The sequence below is a fragment of the Solanum pennellii genome, chromosome 1 (assembly GCF_001406875.1).
Source record: "Solanum pennellii chromosome 1, SPENNV200".
Lineage (NCBI taxonomy): Eukaryota > Viridiplantae > Streptophyta > Magnoliopsida > Solanales > Solanaceae > Solanum > Solanum pennellii.
This window is the reverse complement of record NC_028637.1, coordinates 90,922,538-90,938,753: the sequence shown is the minus strand read 5'-3', so window position 1 is coordinate 90,938,753 and position 16,216 is coordinate 90,922,538. Positions and strand designations below refer to the sequence as shown.

Below are 16,216 nucleotides of genomic sequence, written 5' to 3'. Positions count from 1 at the left end.
AAGGCGCAACTTTATTTTTTAGCGAAGTCCACCAAGCAATCGATATGTTCGATCATGACTTCAACCAGATCCACCCAGCCTTTCGTGAGCCTTGCCATAAGTAGGATGATGACATCACTCATCAATCCCCCTCCCAACACCTGCCCACGACCTTGACTCTAATACCACTTAAAGCTATAGCTGATAGTAAAGACATAACTTTATTTTTTAACTAAGTTCACTAAGCAAGTACAATGTTCGATAATGACCCGACCAGGCCATCCAGCCCCTCGCGGGCCTTGCCACATACAGGATATTAACATTACTCAACAAATATGCGTGGATAAAATAAGTTAGTTTTATTATTTCAACTTCCCGATAATATATAATACAAAATATGAAAAAGAAAAAAAATCCCACATCATAGACAAATATGTGTAAAAAAATCTCCACCGCATCAATCCCTTATTGTGGTGCAAAATAGGTCTGTTGCATCATGGATGTTAGAGTAAAAAAGCTAATCCAAGAGCGCCAAATTTTTAAATACATATAATTTTATAACGATCCACTAGTTAATATAGTAGTTATGATATGGACAAACTCTTTACTCTGATCATGAGTTCCTTTCTTGTAAAATTAAAGTGATGAGCATTTTATTTTATTTTTTACAAAATATAAGCTTATGGATTAAGTTTTAAATTTTATTCAAAAACATGATTTGAACTTTGAAGTCTCACATCTAGCTTTTTGAAATTTTTGAATAGCATGTCTAAACGTCTACGGAGTGGACAAAGTTGCATGTTCAAACACCTACGAAGTGGATAAGATTGTATGTCCAAACACTTAAAAGAGTAAAAAAATAAAAGTAAACCGATGAAATATTTCGTCAAAATAAAATTATATTTAAATCATATATAGAAAGCTAATACGTAATACAACTATAACAATATTAACAATAACAATAAATAACTAAAAAAATTACCAACAATAAATAACTAAAAAAATTATTTTAAATTTAGTGAACAAAGTTATTTGATATTTGTTGGTCATAAATAACATTGATAACAACAATAAACAATCATCTACATTGTCAAGTTTTTTCATTTATAGTTGGAAAAAAAAGGTAAATGAAATCAAGAAACATTAATTCACTTCTTTTTTTTATATATATATATATATATATATATATATATAGTATACTGAATAAAAAATATATCTTTTTTTCTTTTCAAATATTCTGCAAATTACGAAATATTTATGTAGAGGTCAAATCTAATTCATCAGAATTTGAAAATATGCTCGAAGAATAAATCATATGAGAGAAAATTAATGGAGGAACAAAATTGCATCCACATTCAATAAAATATTCTTGTTTCTTCGAATTTTATTTGTGTGATTTATTTATTTTTCATATGTCTAAAATTTATTGCAAAACACATAATTTTGACCAGCTGTAATCACTTTTAATTTAACATAAATAAATTTCTCATAAAGTAAAATTATAACAATATAAATAAATTCGTCCAAATTTATCGAAAAGAATGCTTCAAACAACATTCTATAATTTCACTCTTTTTCATAGATTAATATTTACTTTGATCAGACTTATAATAAACTTAATATTCATTAAACAAAAATGCTTATTTTGGAGACTTAAAGTGTTTTGTCCAATTTATGGGGAAAAAAATACTTTACTTTAGTAAAATGAGTTAGTATTTTCCATAATATGAAGCTAAAAAAAGTACTCTATTTTTTTAAACAGCAAAAACAAAACTTGTTTAATTTTAGAATAAAAATTAAATCTAACTAGAAATTATATTTGCCTAATTATCTTTCGGATTGAACAAAATCAATATCACGTGAAATATCTTGTGAGATTTAATTAAAAGAAATTAAAATCCTGAATTAATATTTATCGAAGTAAATATTTCTATTCATTTATATATTTGAAATAGTAAGATATTAAAGCTAATCTTTATCGATATTTTTTTCTTAATTTGACATTTGATATAACCTTTGAAATAAGAAAAATCAAATTATTTTAAATTACATTTACTTTATATTGTTACCTAATATGAAATATTACTACACCTATAAGTGGATCAAATAAAAAAAGCTATTATTATTATTTATTGTTATTATTCAACATATGAAATAATCGAGCGAAAAAATAATTGAATTAATTATATAAAAGTTTTTTTCTTGAAGCTCCTTTCCACCTCAAATAATCTGTTATTTTCTTTTGTTTAATTTCTTTTTTTCAAAGTATTGTATTGTTACTTTTTATATTTATTCTCTATATATCTAAGACTCAGTAGCAGATCGAAAATTTCAAAGAAAATGAATTAAAAATTCGTTTTTTTTTTTACATAGTCGATAAAGAGTAGATCGACAAATTTCGAGGGCTTTCTCTTTCATTTTCCCTTCTTCTTCTTCTTGCCCAGAAGAATAAAAATACAAAAACAGAAAGGGCTTTTGTGAGTTGGTGGCAAAAAAAATTCAGAAATTTATTCAAGATTGCATATTGGGGAAAAGGAAAATTGATTCTTGAAGTTGAAATTTTTTAGTTTGAAGATTAGTTGTACGAAATGAGTTCAGATCTGATATCTAACACACATGGTAACCTGGATGAGCAGATTTCTCAGCTTATGCAGTGCAAGCCTCTATCTGAGCCTGAGGTCTTTACTTTTCTTTTTCTCTGGATCTGGGTTTCCTTTTTTTGGATGAAATTTATATTTTTTTTTGTATTTTTTAAAGAAAACTGTTTTCTTGGATCCAAATTGTGGTTCCAAAGCTGATATTTCTTATTTGTTCATTGGGATCCATATTATGGTTCTTCTGCTAGTCTTGCATTTGGAGTTTTATAGTGACTTTAGATGGGTTTCTTGAGATCTCCGCGTATTCTCATTGGATTCTGAACTTGTCGTGAGTCATTTCTATGTGATTTATTTGTTAATCTGACTATGAGTTGAGTCTGTAGAAGGAAGAAAATGCTGTTACATGTGCTGATTGTCTGGAGGATGGAATAATGTGATATATATGGTTTGTATGGAGTAATATTTGTTTATTACTTTGATGGTATGCAAAGGGTTGAATCTGTTTTGTTGATTTAATCTACTCCTGAATGTTGTTTAGTTTTGTTCTGCTGGTATATTCTATAATATTCTGCTCATGGTGCTTGCAGTTGGTCCATTTCTGTTGATAGATGCTCAATTGTTTGCAAATGATCTCTTTTAATGTGATGTTTCATCTGTTGTTTCTTTATGTTCTTACCTATACAAGTGTATGCTATCTGTATGAAAATGGTATTGGCAGCTAATCTTTTTGTGCTCTTAATTTAGGTTAGAGCATTATGTGACAAGGCTAAGGAGATCCTAATGGAAGAAAGTAATGTTCAGGTATAAGCGTTTGCGAGCTCACAAATTTTCTGTTGCTTGTGCTGTATTATAAAATTACTACCAACTTGTTTCCCATCTTCTTGAGAAGGAGTATCATATTAATTATACTGGGGTACACTTGTATAACAATAAATGTGTTTTTATGTTTCTTTTATGCTAAATTAAAAGTGCCATGGTTTGTGATTTAAATATCGTAATATGTGTTTGCCATTGTATCTATTTGCTTTTCCTCTTGTCACCTTCTTTCATTTCAAGATTAAGTGGTGATTACTTGTTCTTGCCCTAGAGATAAGAGTATTCTTACCCCATATCCTTGCTATGTGCTTGCATTGATCTATGGATATTAGCTATAAATGTATGTCTTCTTCATGAGATTATGTATTACATCTTTGATTGATTTTGATTTATTTCCTATGTTCTTGCTTTGCAGCCAGTAAAAAGCCCTGTAACTATATGTGGTGATATTCATGGGCAGTTCCATGATCTTGCTGAACTTTTTAGGATTGGTGGACAGGTAATTGCTGATTTCTTCTTGGTGTCACTTCTCTGTGGTGGATGTCGGATAAAAACATTTGTTCACGTACACACATAAGAAAAATATTGTAGGAATAAAAAACAAAAGATTGTCTGGAATTGGAGAGAGTTGACTGAATCAGAACTAATTGGCCAATACATAAGGGCCCCGTAAATTTGCCAGGAGCACCAAAGGGTGTGCCCAGTATCAATGAAGTGTGTTGAGAATCATGAGGTCTCAGCTCTCAGGTTCTAATAAAAAAAACACAGAGGTGATCTCTTCCCATTTGTTCTAGCCTTGGTGGACAAAGTTACTTGGTATTTGTTGCTGGTGGGAGGTGATAGATATCCTGGGGAATTAGTCAAGGTGCCAAAAATCTAGCCCGAACACCACGGTTATAAAAAAAATTGCCACAATTTTTCATTTTGAAGCACTCCAACATAAAAAATATACCTATTAAACAATATAAAGTGATGTGGAATAGTGTGTACCACATGCTTCCACTTTTAGCTTGAAAAGCCAAAAGAAGTAGTATTATTTTTAGTTTTTTTTTTCCTTCTCGTTGTACCTCTAGCTTCCATTAATACCTCCACCTTCACCTGTCACCACGGCCATTCCCCTTTCCTTCATCGATTGAATCCTAGAGAATTCAGTAAAGTAATTAAGACTTAATTAGCAAAACTACACCATGGGCCAACAAAAATCACCATTTGCATTTTAAGTTCAATTGCATTTGTTTCTATTGTCATCTGAAATGCCTGAATCATGAAATACTATATGAGTCAATTTAATTTAACCAAAAAAAGAACTATCAAGATCTTCAGGATACTAAATAATGATAAAATTAGATAATCACTTTGGCAACCATAGATCTGGATATTGGTTGAATACTAGATTACAGAGAAGCCGTGGACTAAAGACATAATTAGTAGAATTATCTAGAGGAAGGAGAGAACAGACAATGAGAATAGCTAATAGCACTAATGAAGCACTATACAGAATATAATACTGACACTACACTATCTAAGTTCCAACTGTTATAACAATTGGGATTGGGAATTGAGAAGAATCTGGGGGAGGATTTATGGGTGGCAGGAGATGATGGAAGGGCTGGGGTTGAAGAAACTAGTATAACGATTGAAATTGAGAACTGGGAAGAAGATAGACAATGGGGGTGGGGGGAGGATTATGTGAAAAATAACATTTTCTTTTGGAGGTGGTTAATATGCAGTGTTAAAGCATCTATACAAACTTCCTACCAAATGCTGTTAAGTGGGAGGTGGTTAATTTGCAGTGTTAGAGCATCTATACTTGCATTATCAAATAGCTGGCTACTTATGTTTGTTTTGTGAGGTTCTCTAAGATTTGATAAAACAGCCTGATGGATATTGTGACTTTGGCCTTAGAGATACGATATAAGTTTGTGACTTTCTATTACCTATTTTTGAGTAATCTCTGATTCTCATTAAAGGAATTTTATCCATGTAGTTTTCATGTTACCTTCAGACTTTAGTGTATTTTAATGTATTTGTTACGCAGCTGATTGTGTTCTTATTCCAGTTTAATTTTTATATTGGCAGTGTCCAGATACAAATTATCTGTTTATGGGTGATTACGTTGACCGTGGATATTATTCGGTTGAAACAGTTACAGTAAGTAAATAAACAATGTCTTAATTTGCTGCATTTGTGACATATTTTCACGTGAAATTCTTAATATAGTAAAATTTTCACTGTAAATATTTTTTATGAAGACAGCTGCATTATTACATTTGAATTAGTGATAGAAAGGAGTGTGCCAGAATGAGGTCGTACTCAGATTTTCCTTTACATGAGTGTTTGACCAGTTATTGATTATTCATGTAGTTTACAGTAAGCAGGCAGTAAAAAACAAACTGAATAATACCTTCACATGCTTTTTTCTTGCTTTTAATTAAAGTTTAAAACAAAATTATCTTGTTTTAACTCATTTCAATTTTCAAGTATTGAATGCTATGTATTAAATTATGTCTTAACTCCCTTTGATGTGATCATCTATCCAAACTTCCATTCTTTATCTTAGTACTGGTCAAGGGAGGCTGACTCAATGGGACACGGGCAGTATGTCATATGATTGTTCTATATCTTATTGATTCTTGTCTCTTAAACAACACGGGGGCCTTTTCAGTTTCCATTGTTTATAATAGCATCTGATCAATTAGGATGAGACCTGTATTTATCTGAATAACTTCTGGTATAAAATTTGAGTAGCTGAAGAATTCGTGTATTCTTGGTTTTACAGCTATTGGTAGCTCTGAAAGTGCGTTATCCTCAACGACTAACAATTCTTAGAGGAAATCATGAAAGCCGACAGGTATGCAGGAAATTATTTTGCCAGTGTTAATTTATTACTGTTGATCCCATTGTTGCAATTCAGTTTTCTGGTCTTTTCATCTTTCTCATTTGAGCTAAAGCAGGTGTTTGGTTGGAGTTAGTATTTGAATAGTTTATCTTGTAGTCTTACTTGTAGGTTTGTTTTCCATTCTAGTTAAATACTGGTGCATGATAGTGATTTCATTCCTCTTGATTTTTTTATAGTAGTTCTTGTTCCTTCCATTTTTTTGTGATTTTCTCCTCCCCTCTTTGCTTCTGCAATTATTTTGATGAGTCTTTCCCTCCTCAGTGTTGGGGGTTGTTGGGTGTAGACATTGGCTTTGACAATTAATTCAATCAAAGAAACTTGTCTCAAATAAAAGCTATTCTTACAAGTTATTTACACTGCATAAGTACAATAAATATCTTCTACCAAAAGTTTTCTGGTCGAGGTTTTGCTCGGTGCTTTCAATTCCGACTGTGATGCGGGATTTGAGTAATAGTTGATTGATTGCTTTGAGTTCCAACCTTAGCTCACCGGTTCTAAGCTTTCATTCACCTTGATTTTGTCAAACTGTTATTTGCTTAATTTGGCCCAGTTTACCTGTTTTGGGAGCACATGGTGGCATCAATTTCCTCCATCTTTTTGGAGTACTTAATCAGTGACAAATTGATGGAAGAAGATGAGATCTGCATTCTGTTGAGTGCAGATGTAGTATTAGGCTCTCGAGGAACTTGTTATTCTTGTGCTCGTTTAAACTAGACATCTCTTTTTAAATCAGTTTGCTGAATGTTATTTCCTAAATGCAGATCACACAAGTCTATGGGTTCTATGATGAATGCTTGCGGAAGTGAGTTCTTTAGACTATGGTTCAATATCCAGTTCCAAGTGAATCCTATCTTTCTTTAGTATTGCATATTGTTTGGTAAAATCTTTGCTGATGCCATTCCAAAGATAAGCATGTAATTCCCAAACTAAGTAAAGGTCCTGTGATATATACTTCTCTTATTTGCTGTTCACAGGACATCTAAATTTCAAATTTGTCGCTGAGAGAATAATCTGAAAAGCACCTATCAGGAAAAAGGGGAAGACAAATCGGAAACATTAATCCTTAACATAATAAGAACTCTTAAATAAAATTTCATGACTTGTAACTAAAGCTTCCTTACCATTTTTGATTGACAAATTTAGTGTTTGCTGTTGCATTATATCTCATATATTGATTTTTCTCTTATAGTTTTAATGCATTAAGAAATATCATATATTTGTTAAATGTGTGTGAGTACTTGTAACCTATTTATAGTGCCACTAGCAAAGACAGCTCCTGCAGTTAGGACTTAGGAGGAGGAGCTTACACTAGATTTCAAAAAGACTAACAAGAAAGTAGGAGCAGCTTACAGTAGTTTTCTCAAAAGTCAAAATTAATCACCCTCTTTAAAAGTATTATGATGCATATCAGAACTAATGTTCAGTATCCATCTCACAGAACTGGAGTAGCATAACCAATTTTGAAGTGTTATTTCTATAACCATTGCACATAACTAAGTAACCTTATAGTCTCTATCTTGGAAAGTTAATTGTAATGATTTCCTCATTCCTTCATCTAAAGTTATGTGCATGGTGCTTATTATTCTTACCCTGTCAGAAGTTTGAGTTTGTGGGGGTGGGGTGGAGGTGGAGGTGGAATGAAATCGAAGGTTCCCTTTGACCTAAAAATTGCTTCTGGAGACTGTAAATATTATGTTGTTTGATTTCTTTGTCCTTGTTCTTTTTTTCCTGCTTGAGACTTCTCTAACTGTCAGGATTTATTCTGGTTTAATACTTTAAAATCAGCAGGCTGCATATTTGTACTTACATATGATGCTGATTTCAATTGCTCTGGTTGATGGTGTGGCCTGTGTATATTATCTCCTCCTCTGTAATTCTGATACTGATATGTAGATCATTTTGTTTTCTTGACAGGTATGGCAATGCTAATGTTTGGAAAACATTTACTGATCTATTTGATTATTTTCCTTTGACTGCATTGGTTAGTTTATTGTGACTCTGGTTCAATCTTTACAGTCTCTTCGACCATTTTATCTTAACAGCAATAATATAGCCTGCTATAGCATAAGCTAGCATCTGAGCTCAGTGATTAAGCTTTTTACCTTGTCCGATAAAATTTTAATCGCACTCCTATGTCTACAAAAGTAGCTGCTAAAAATGTCTCGCCCTTTAGACTAACGTATTAGTTTTTACTTTCTTGTTTGTTTTTGGAAGCAATCAAGCACTGCTTCATAGTCTCCTGGTTAATGAGCTGCTTCACTATTCTTACTCACTCATGCTTCAGTAAATTATGAAGAAACAAATACAGTTGAAAGCTTCAAGGGAAGCCATATAAAATTATCACACCAACTTAGACCAGATAATGTTTGGCAGTTCCAACCCAAAAGCCTGAGACTCTTTAAGCCACCAGCCAATGTTGAAATTGGAATTGTGGAAGGGGAAGTGGATGTTGTGGTGGTGGAGTTGGAGGTGGGTTGTTTTGAAGATGGATTAAGAGCTTGTTTTTCCTAGCATTCCTCCTTTCTCTTCTTACTGAGATTGCTTTACCAATTTTGTATTATGACTTGTGAGGGAGAAATGATGTCCCTGCATTTAAGAGGTTTCACTATTTACCTGTTAATTTCTTAAAATTTTAATGTATGTTAGAATTTCCTCAGTTAATTAGAAAGGAATAGCAGAGTGAATTTAGTAAGGGCATGAACTCTAAGAGTTAATAATAGAATAATGGCCTCTTCTTGTTAGCTCAGCCTATGAATACTAATATCAGAAGACATGGTAAGGCTGAATATACTAAGGTTTTCCTACGTTCTATCGGGCATGTGTAGTGGCTTCAGAGTGGCTTGTGCAGTTTCGGAAGATACCATTGTTTGTTAATGACCCATTTTATATATCTTTTGTGAGCGCACTTGGATGTTTACCATGAAAAATGTGTCTTTTAAGTGCAAGAATTCGCTTCCTTTTTACTCATGTTGCCAAATATCAAATTCTAGGTTGAATCCGAAATTTTTTGTTTGCACGGAGGACTGTCTCCATCTATTGAAACCCTTGATAATGTACGAAGTTTCGACCGTGTCCAAGAAGTTCCTCATGAAGGGGCCATGTGTGATCTTTTGTGGTCAGACCCAGATGATCGTTGTGGTTGGGGTATGTCACCCCGGGGTGCTGGATACACTTTTGGGCAGGTACTTTTAGTGTATACTTGAGATGTCTTATTTCCATCCTCTTACTCTCTTTTCTTGGGTACTATTTCTTCAGATTTTCATCACTTGTCTGTAATTTTACAGGACATATCTGAGCAATTTCACCATACCAATAATCTAAAGCTGATTGCTCGAGCTCATCAGCTGGTTATGGAGGGATATAACTGGAGCCATGTAACTAATTATTTCCTCTTTTTCATTCATCTTGTGATACTTTCCCTTTTTAAATACCTTAATTAATTGTATCATCTACTACAGGAACAAAAAGTTGTCACTATTTTTAGTGCACCAAATTATTGTTATAGATGTGGAAACATGGCCTCTATTTTGGAAGTTGATGACTGCAGAGGGCACACATTTATCCAGGTGCTTATCCCTCTGTCCCCTTTCGTGTTATAATCTTGTATTCCTAGAATTGTTTTCTTGGATGTTAACGTCTAATTTGGTCTTGTATTTGTGGCTCACCCTGGAAAACATGCAATTGCAGTTTGATCCAGCTCCAAGAAGGGGAGAACCGGATGTAACTCGAAGAACCCCTGATTACTTCTTATAGATGTGATGGAGAGCAATATGTGTTGTCTGCCAAGTGCTGTTTTTCGCGATAACTCCCATCTAGTGTCGAGATGTGAGTGCAATTATGGCAAAGCTTAATAGGCTGCTCCCGGGAGGTAATCCGAGGATAAAGAGGCTTGACCAGGTCCCCTTGGTTAAAGTCTATCATATTCTAACCTATGTTAGGAATATTAGAGTGGAGAAGTGCAGCCAGCAATGGTGTTATGTATGATTTTATGAAGACTTGTTTTCTGTTGTTCCTTTCCATGCTCTGATTTTCAGTCTTAGTGTGATAATTTTTGTCATATGTTGGTTGCAAGGAAGTCTCTTGTGTAAAGTTAAGAATCTACTTTACATTGTAACTTTTACCTTGTTAATGCAGCTCATCCTTTCTTTCTCCTAAAATTGGTATTTTTTTCAACTCAACAATTATGTACTGTGTGGATAAAAAATGGGTTGAACAAATATGGGTCAATATCCAAACTCGCCCATACTTCATGTGGGTAAAAAATGGGTTGATTACGTTACATAATATGTGGTTTTGGAACAAATAATGTTTTTTCACTTATAATAATCGTAGTGTTTTTTTAAAAAAAATCTTAGAAATAATTCAAGAAATCTCAAGACAATATGGTTACAAGATTCAACCGTAAAAAATGTATTTTCTCAGTGGACGGTTAAAGTAACTAAAAATAATCTCGACTGTTGAGCAAGTTGTTTTTTTGTCGTGTTGATTAAATAAGCTCTGTTTCTCTGTGTTTCTTTTTCAAATTTCTTAATACATTTATTCAAAATTATATAGAAAGTCAATATAATTATGAAATCATATCAGCGACCCACGATTGATTTTTATCGTATTTTTATTTAAATAATGCATTATTTAAAGCAGTTAACAAATGTGATACACAATTTTCTTGAAATTGACATAAACAGAATAAACTATTTAATGGTAACATTTTATAATATTTGATGATAACTAGGGCCGGCTATATGCTTAGTTGAATAGCGCATTGGCCGTAGACCCCCAATTCTAGGTGGGGGGCTATGATAAAAGTATATATTTGTTTTAAAAAAATTATTATTTTATTTAATTCAATTCTATTTAAACAGAAGAAATCAAAAAAAAATGTTTCCTTTTCTTATGCTATGTCGCTATTTATGCAAATATTTACATTATTTTATTTTTTATATTATGTTTTTAAAATTTTTGATAATTTAGAGCAATGCGCTGTCAAAAATATGACTTAATAGTCAAAAAAATGTTGAAGAAGTGAATTGTAAATTATTTTTCTTTTCTTAAATTTTCAAGAATTACAACAAGCATAGTAAAATGTGGGGTATTCTTAAATTAAATTCTATGATTCTAACTTTTATCTTTGTTTGAAATTTGTTTATATTAATAATTCATATAATAATTATCCAAATAAAAAAATATTTTTCAATATTAATTTAAATTTTAGTCCTTTAATTGAAATTTCAATTTTTTTAATACATAAAAGTAAAGAGTAGATTAGTAATATATAGAGGAGGCTAGAGGCCTAGAGCACACAGTAGTCAATATGTCTGCTTCCTCATATTTAGCTGCTTAGCTTACTGGTTGCAGTTAGCAACATGACATTTCATGCACAATTCTCAAGATCAAAATCAAATTCACGTTTTTATTTTTATTTTTAATTTTTAAATGTCATAAAAAATATTTTGTTTATATAATTAAAAATATTTTTATTTCAAGCATTATTATTAGATCATTAATATTATTAGTAGAAACACATATGTTATTGAATTTAAAAAATTAAAAAATACCACAAATAAAGCTCTTTAAATTTGATCGATACCAAATAAATTAACACAAAAAATAACATATTATTTAAAAATTATATCAATTTTATAAATTACAATAATTAAAAATTTATTTTTTAAAAAATATACATTAAAAAATTGAGTGATTCTCCGAATTTCTCGTAAAATAACAATATAAAATAAATATGTGTTGGACTCGTCGCGCAACTTATTATCTTGTAAAAAGAGAAAAGACAGTGGGATATGACAATTTTTTGGGCCCACAGAAAGTGGGGACACAATAAATTTGGGCCCACTGAAAGTGAGGATAAGGAAAGAGAACTGCTACAATCAGTCAATCATCAATTTTGTCAGTAAATTGTTACTCCTCTCTTTCGTAATTTACTTGCCTTTTCTTAAATTTGTTAAAAAAAATACACATTTTTATGTTAAATAATAATAATAATTTAATTTTAAAATATTTAGTTTATTTTTAATAAAATGATTTATAATATATATTATTCGTTTCGCATTACAAATTTAAAAGTGTTTCTTTCTTTTTTAAAATTTGATCAAACTACTTCACTTAAAATGGAAGAAGGGAGTAGCTATTATATAAATTTTATAAATATTGTACCTTTTTTTTTTAATTTTTGTAATTATATATTTTCTTTATCTCAATTTATGTGATATTTTTAAATTTTTCGAAAATCAAACATTTTAAGTTTAATTAAAAATTTACGCATAAAATTTTCAATTTAAAAAAATTAAATTTATATCTTTTCAAGTCACAATGTTTAAAATATCTATGAGAAACTTAATATAGATCTGAAAAATACCGCATAAAATGTGAGAGTATTATTAAGTTGAAAATTCGAAACGAAACAGGATGAAACAGTAGTACAGACACAAGAGAGTGAGGATTAAGGCCCACATCACAGCACGCCAACACAATAGAGTGACAATTTATTGTAGCTTCAAAATAGAACTTAGTCCACCATCAACAGCTAAATTTTGACCACTTGTGTAAGCAGATTCATCAGACGCCAAAAAAAGTGCTGATTGTGCTACATGCATCGTGCTCAACTTAACACCTTTCAAGTGTCCATTACCATAAATTGCTTCTTCCAATAGAGCCGCATCCAGTCCATACGCCTTACACACCAGGGGCGTCGCTATTCCATATGGCGACACCCCATTCACCCTTATCCCATGTGGACCCAGTTCACGTGCGGCCGCTTTTATTATGCCTACGACTGCGTGCTTTGACGCAATGTAGGCAAGCGAAGCGGCCCCAGCTAAAATCCCCTCTAAACTCGCGTTACATATAATAGATCCCCGAATTTTCTTATCAACCATAACTTTAGCCGCGTGCTTAACCGCTAGCGCGGATCCACGTACGTTGATGGCCATCGTCTCATCGAAGGCCATCACGTCCATGTCGAGGACGCTGCAGAAATTCAGCGTCCCGACATTACTAAACATAATGTCAAGAGTACCGTATTTCTCTACCGCGTAGGCTACGGTTTCCTCAACTTGCTTCTCGTCTGTAACGTCGCAGTGCCGGTAGCTGGCTTTGTCAGCTCCGATAGAATCAACTACTTTTTGACCAAGTTCATCTTGAATATCGGCGACGACGACACGAGCACCATGTTCAACGAACAATCTAGCACTTGCCTCTCCAATGCCACTAGCAGCACCAGTAATTATAGCTACTTTGCCCTCCAACCTACAGGATCGATGCATATAAACACATTTAATTATATGTAATTACACAATTTGAGAAAGAAATTAATGTACTGATTAGCGCCATTAATTTAAACAAATACTTATACCTGAGCTTATTTGCCATTATAAGAGTAAATAACTTCCTTTGTACCGACTGTAGGTTGAATTCACTAATATATAGAAGAGGTCTAGGAAGCGCTTAACAGCCGAGGCTATTTTGGTAATTTCAAAAACTTTGATGCTTTAGAGCCCGTTTGGATTGGATTGGATTGAAAAAAAATAGTTCTTTAATTGGAAAAATTACATGAATTGATACAGTTAATAAATAATTACTAATTTTAACGATTTTTTTATTTATTACCATTTATAACAATGTTAAGTTAAATCTGCAATATGTATTAAAAGTGAATTATTTATGCAATATATAAAAATTAATTTTATAATAAAATAAACAAATAATATTATTCAAAATTGATGCCATTAACCAATGGCAACAACTGTGACCAAAAGCATTTTTTTTTAAAAAAAATATAAATTAATTCCCAAATCACTAGACATCTTCATGATGTCATTACAACTTACAAATTGGATTTACTGCTCTAACCAATAGCAGCAACCTGAGTCGTTTTCCTCTCGCTTTTTAAGTAACCATCTAGACAATTATTTAATCCTATTAAATAATTTTAATAAATGGGCTAAATGGTATAAGGTAATAAATATAAATTATGATCTCAATTTATTAGCCATTAACTAAAATTCATTATTAAAATTACGTTAAATAGACAAGTGTAAATAATAAAAAGCTTGAAAATTTTCAAAAATATTTTAAATCAACACAGAAAGGTTCAAATATGTTTTTGACACTTATCTCATTAAAAAATTACGACTAGAGGATAACTAAATTATTTGAAGGCTTGTACGACAAATTAAAACTATTAAAATTTTATCAGTGTCGTATAGAATGGATTAGAGGAAGTAATATGTATTTATTTGAAAATGTAGTAAGAAACATGGTATAAAAACAATTTGAAATATTTTTAAAATTTAATTTTTGAAATTTGGTGTATACTACATAAATTGAGATAAGATGTAGTAAGAGAAAATTGTCAAACGACCCCAACTTATTTTAGAATTTCCAATTACACTTAATTTCATAGGGTTCTTATTAACTCCAAATTAATAACCTCTGAATTACTCTCTATTGAGCTGATACAACATTTAACTCTCTTTGATAAAGTGAGAAGCAATAAATATGTGTAAATAGTATTTTTGTTACTTCCTCTATTCATTTTTATTTTGTCATATTACGTATTTTGAAAGTTAATTTAATTAATTTTAAAATTAAATTAGATTAATTAATTTGATATTTTAAGCAAAAAATTTAGATGCTCAAAAACTATACAAAAAGTATTATAAATTGCAATTTTTTTTATGAATATGATGAAAAAATACATCATAAATGTTGGTCAAAGTTTTTATCATTTAACTCTTTAAAAAAAATCATGACAAATAAAAGCGAACGAAGAAGTATAATTCTGTTATGATTAAAATAATTTACATTTTTTAATTTGTTTGTTGAACATATACTTTGTTTTGTATAGTATTTTTTAGGCTACAACACAAGACGACAAATATATTGCAATGTTTTTGTAGTGAGGTGCTAGAAATTTTTGGGACCCATCTCAATTAAATTATTTATCGTTCTTTTGCAGCAAGTGTTGGAAATTTAAAGATATAAAAAATTTGATTGCCTTTTAAATTTTATTTGTGTTACATAAATCGATACAAAAATATAGTGTGACAGTTTTTTTTAATTGCAGTAACATTAGTCTGAATCATTCCAAGTTCTAAAGATTTCTAAATGTAAATAGTAATTAATTAAGATAAATTATAAATTTATCTCTACGGAGCCTCAATTTTTTCACCAAGATTGGACCATACTGGAAAAACTTTTATAGCATACCACGTTATTATTTTATGGAAAAGAAAAATTGATTATAATGTGCCGTATAAAACCCGCCACTCACGTTTTTTTTAATCATTTTTTTCTTTGACATTCTATTTTTTTATTTCTTTTTTTTCTTTCTAATTTTTTGTTTTTCTTTATCATCTATTTGAAACCTACTCTCTCAAATTTATTTTTCTTATGTAAGAAAAAAAATTCTATTGACTTATATATTTTAACAAATAACAAATATATATTATTTTTTGTAACTATTCTTATTATTTAGTAACTGCATAAGATAGAATAGTCAAATTTACATTTTTAAAACATGTTCATCCGTTACTTTTTTATATTTTTTACAAAAATTAATGGACAAATATCAATTTTTGAAGTGTAAAATTGTAGTTTTGAAAACTGTAGTTAAAGGTTAAAATGAAACAAAACTAAAATAGATTATTAAAATGAAAAAAAATTAAAGGCAGGTTTTTTTTATTTTACTATCTATGCCAACTTTCTATTAGTTAGTGTAGTACTACTAATTTATGTAGTATGGTTGAAATTTCAAAATTGACTAATTTATTATATTTATCTTTTAAACATTCTACATTGCTAATTATTTTTTTGTAATATTTTTTACATGACTTTTAGATATAAAAAAATCAACAATGTTAAAGTTTTTATATACAAATTTATGAATAAAATGTTAAAAATTAAAATATCA

The 16,216-nt window shown here is 30.8% G+C and overlaps 2 protein-coding genes across 2 annotated transcripts; one reads left to right on the top strand and one right to left on the bottom strand.

Annotated features, from left to right (window-relative positions):
- The first annotated feature begins 2,260 nt into the window (after window positions 1-2,260).
- On the top strand, window positions 2,261-10,448 carry LOC107007843 (serine/threonine-protein phosphatase PP2A-5 catalytic subunit). Its single transcript, XM_015206652.1, has 11 exons — window positions 2,261-2,657; window positions 3,321-3,377; window positions 3,808-3,891; window positions 5,472-5,543; window positions 6,172-6,243; window positions 7,053-7,093; window positions 8,206-8,272; window positions 9,282-9,473; window positions 9,576-9,665; window positions 9,750-9,857; window positions 9,979-10,448. Exons 1-11 carry the CDS (start codon window positions 2,568-2,570, stop codon window positions 10,042-10,044), a joined length of 939 nt encoding a protein of 312 aa, XP_015062138.1. The 5' UTR covers window positions 2,261-2,567; the 3' UTR covers window positions 10,045-10,448.
- A 2,210-nt stretch (window positions 10,449-12,658) lies between these two features.
- LOC107008243 (short-chain dehydrogenase reductase 3b-like) lies at window positions 12,659-13,780 on the bottom strand. The gene is made up of 2 exons (XM_015207190.2): window positions 13,658-13,780; window positions 12,659-13,551 (listed from the first exon to the last, which is right to left on the bottom strand). Exons 1-2 carry the CDS (start codon window positions 13,672-13,674, stop codon window positions 12,789-12,791), a joined length of 780 nt encoding a protein of 259 aa, XP_015062676.1. The 5' UTR covers window positions 13,675-13,780; the 3' UTR covers window positions 12,659-12,788.
- Window positions 13,781-16,216: the final 2,436 nt, after the last annotated feature.

Excerpts from the sequence above, each read along its gene's own strand:
- LOC107007843 (XM_015206652.1), top strand. The coding sequence starts at position 2,568 with ATGAGTTCAGATCTGATATCTAACACACATGGTAACCTGGATGAGCAG. Across the intron at positions 7,094-8,205 it reads TATGATGAATGCTTGCGGAA|GTATGGCAATGCTAATGTTT; the intron begins GTGAGTTCTTTA and ends TTTTCTTGACAG. Across the intron at positions 9,666-9,749 it reads AGGGATATAACTGGAGCCAT|GAACAAAAAGTTGTCACTAT; the intron begins GTAACTAATTAT and ends CATCTACTACAG.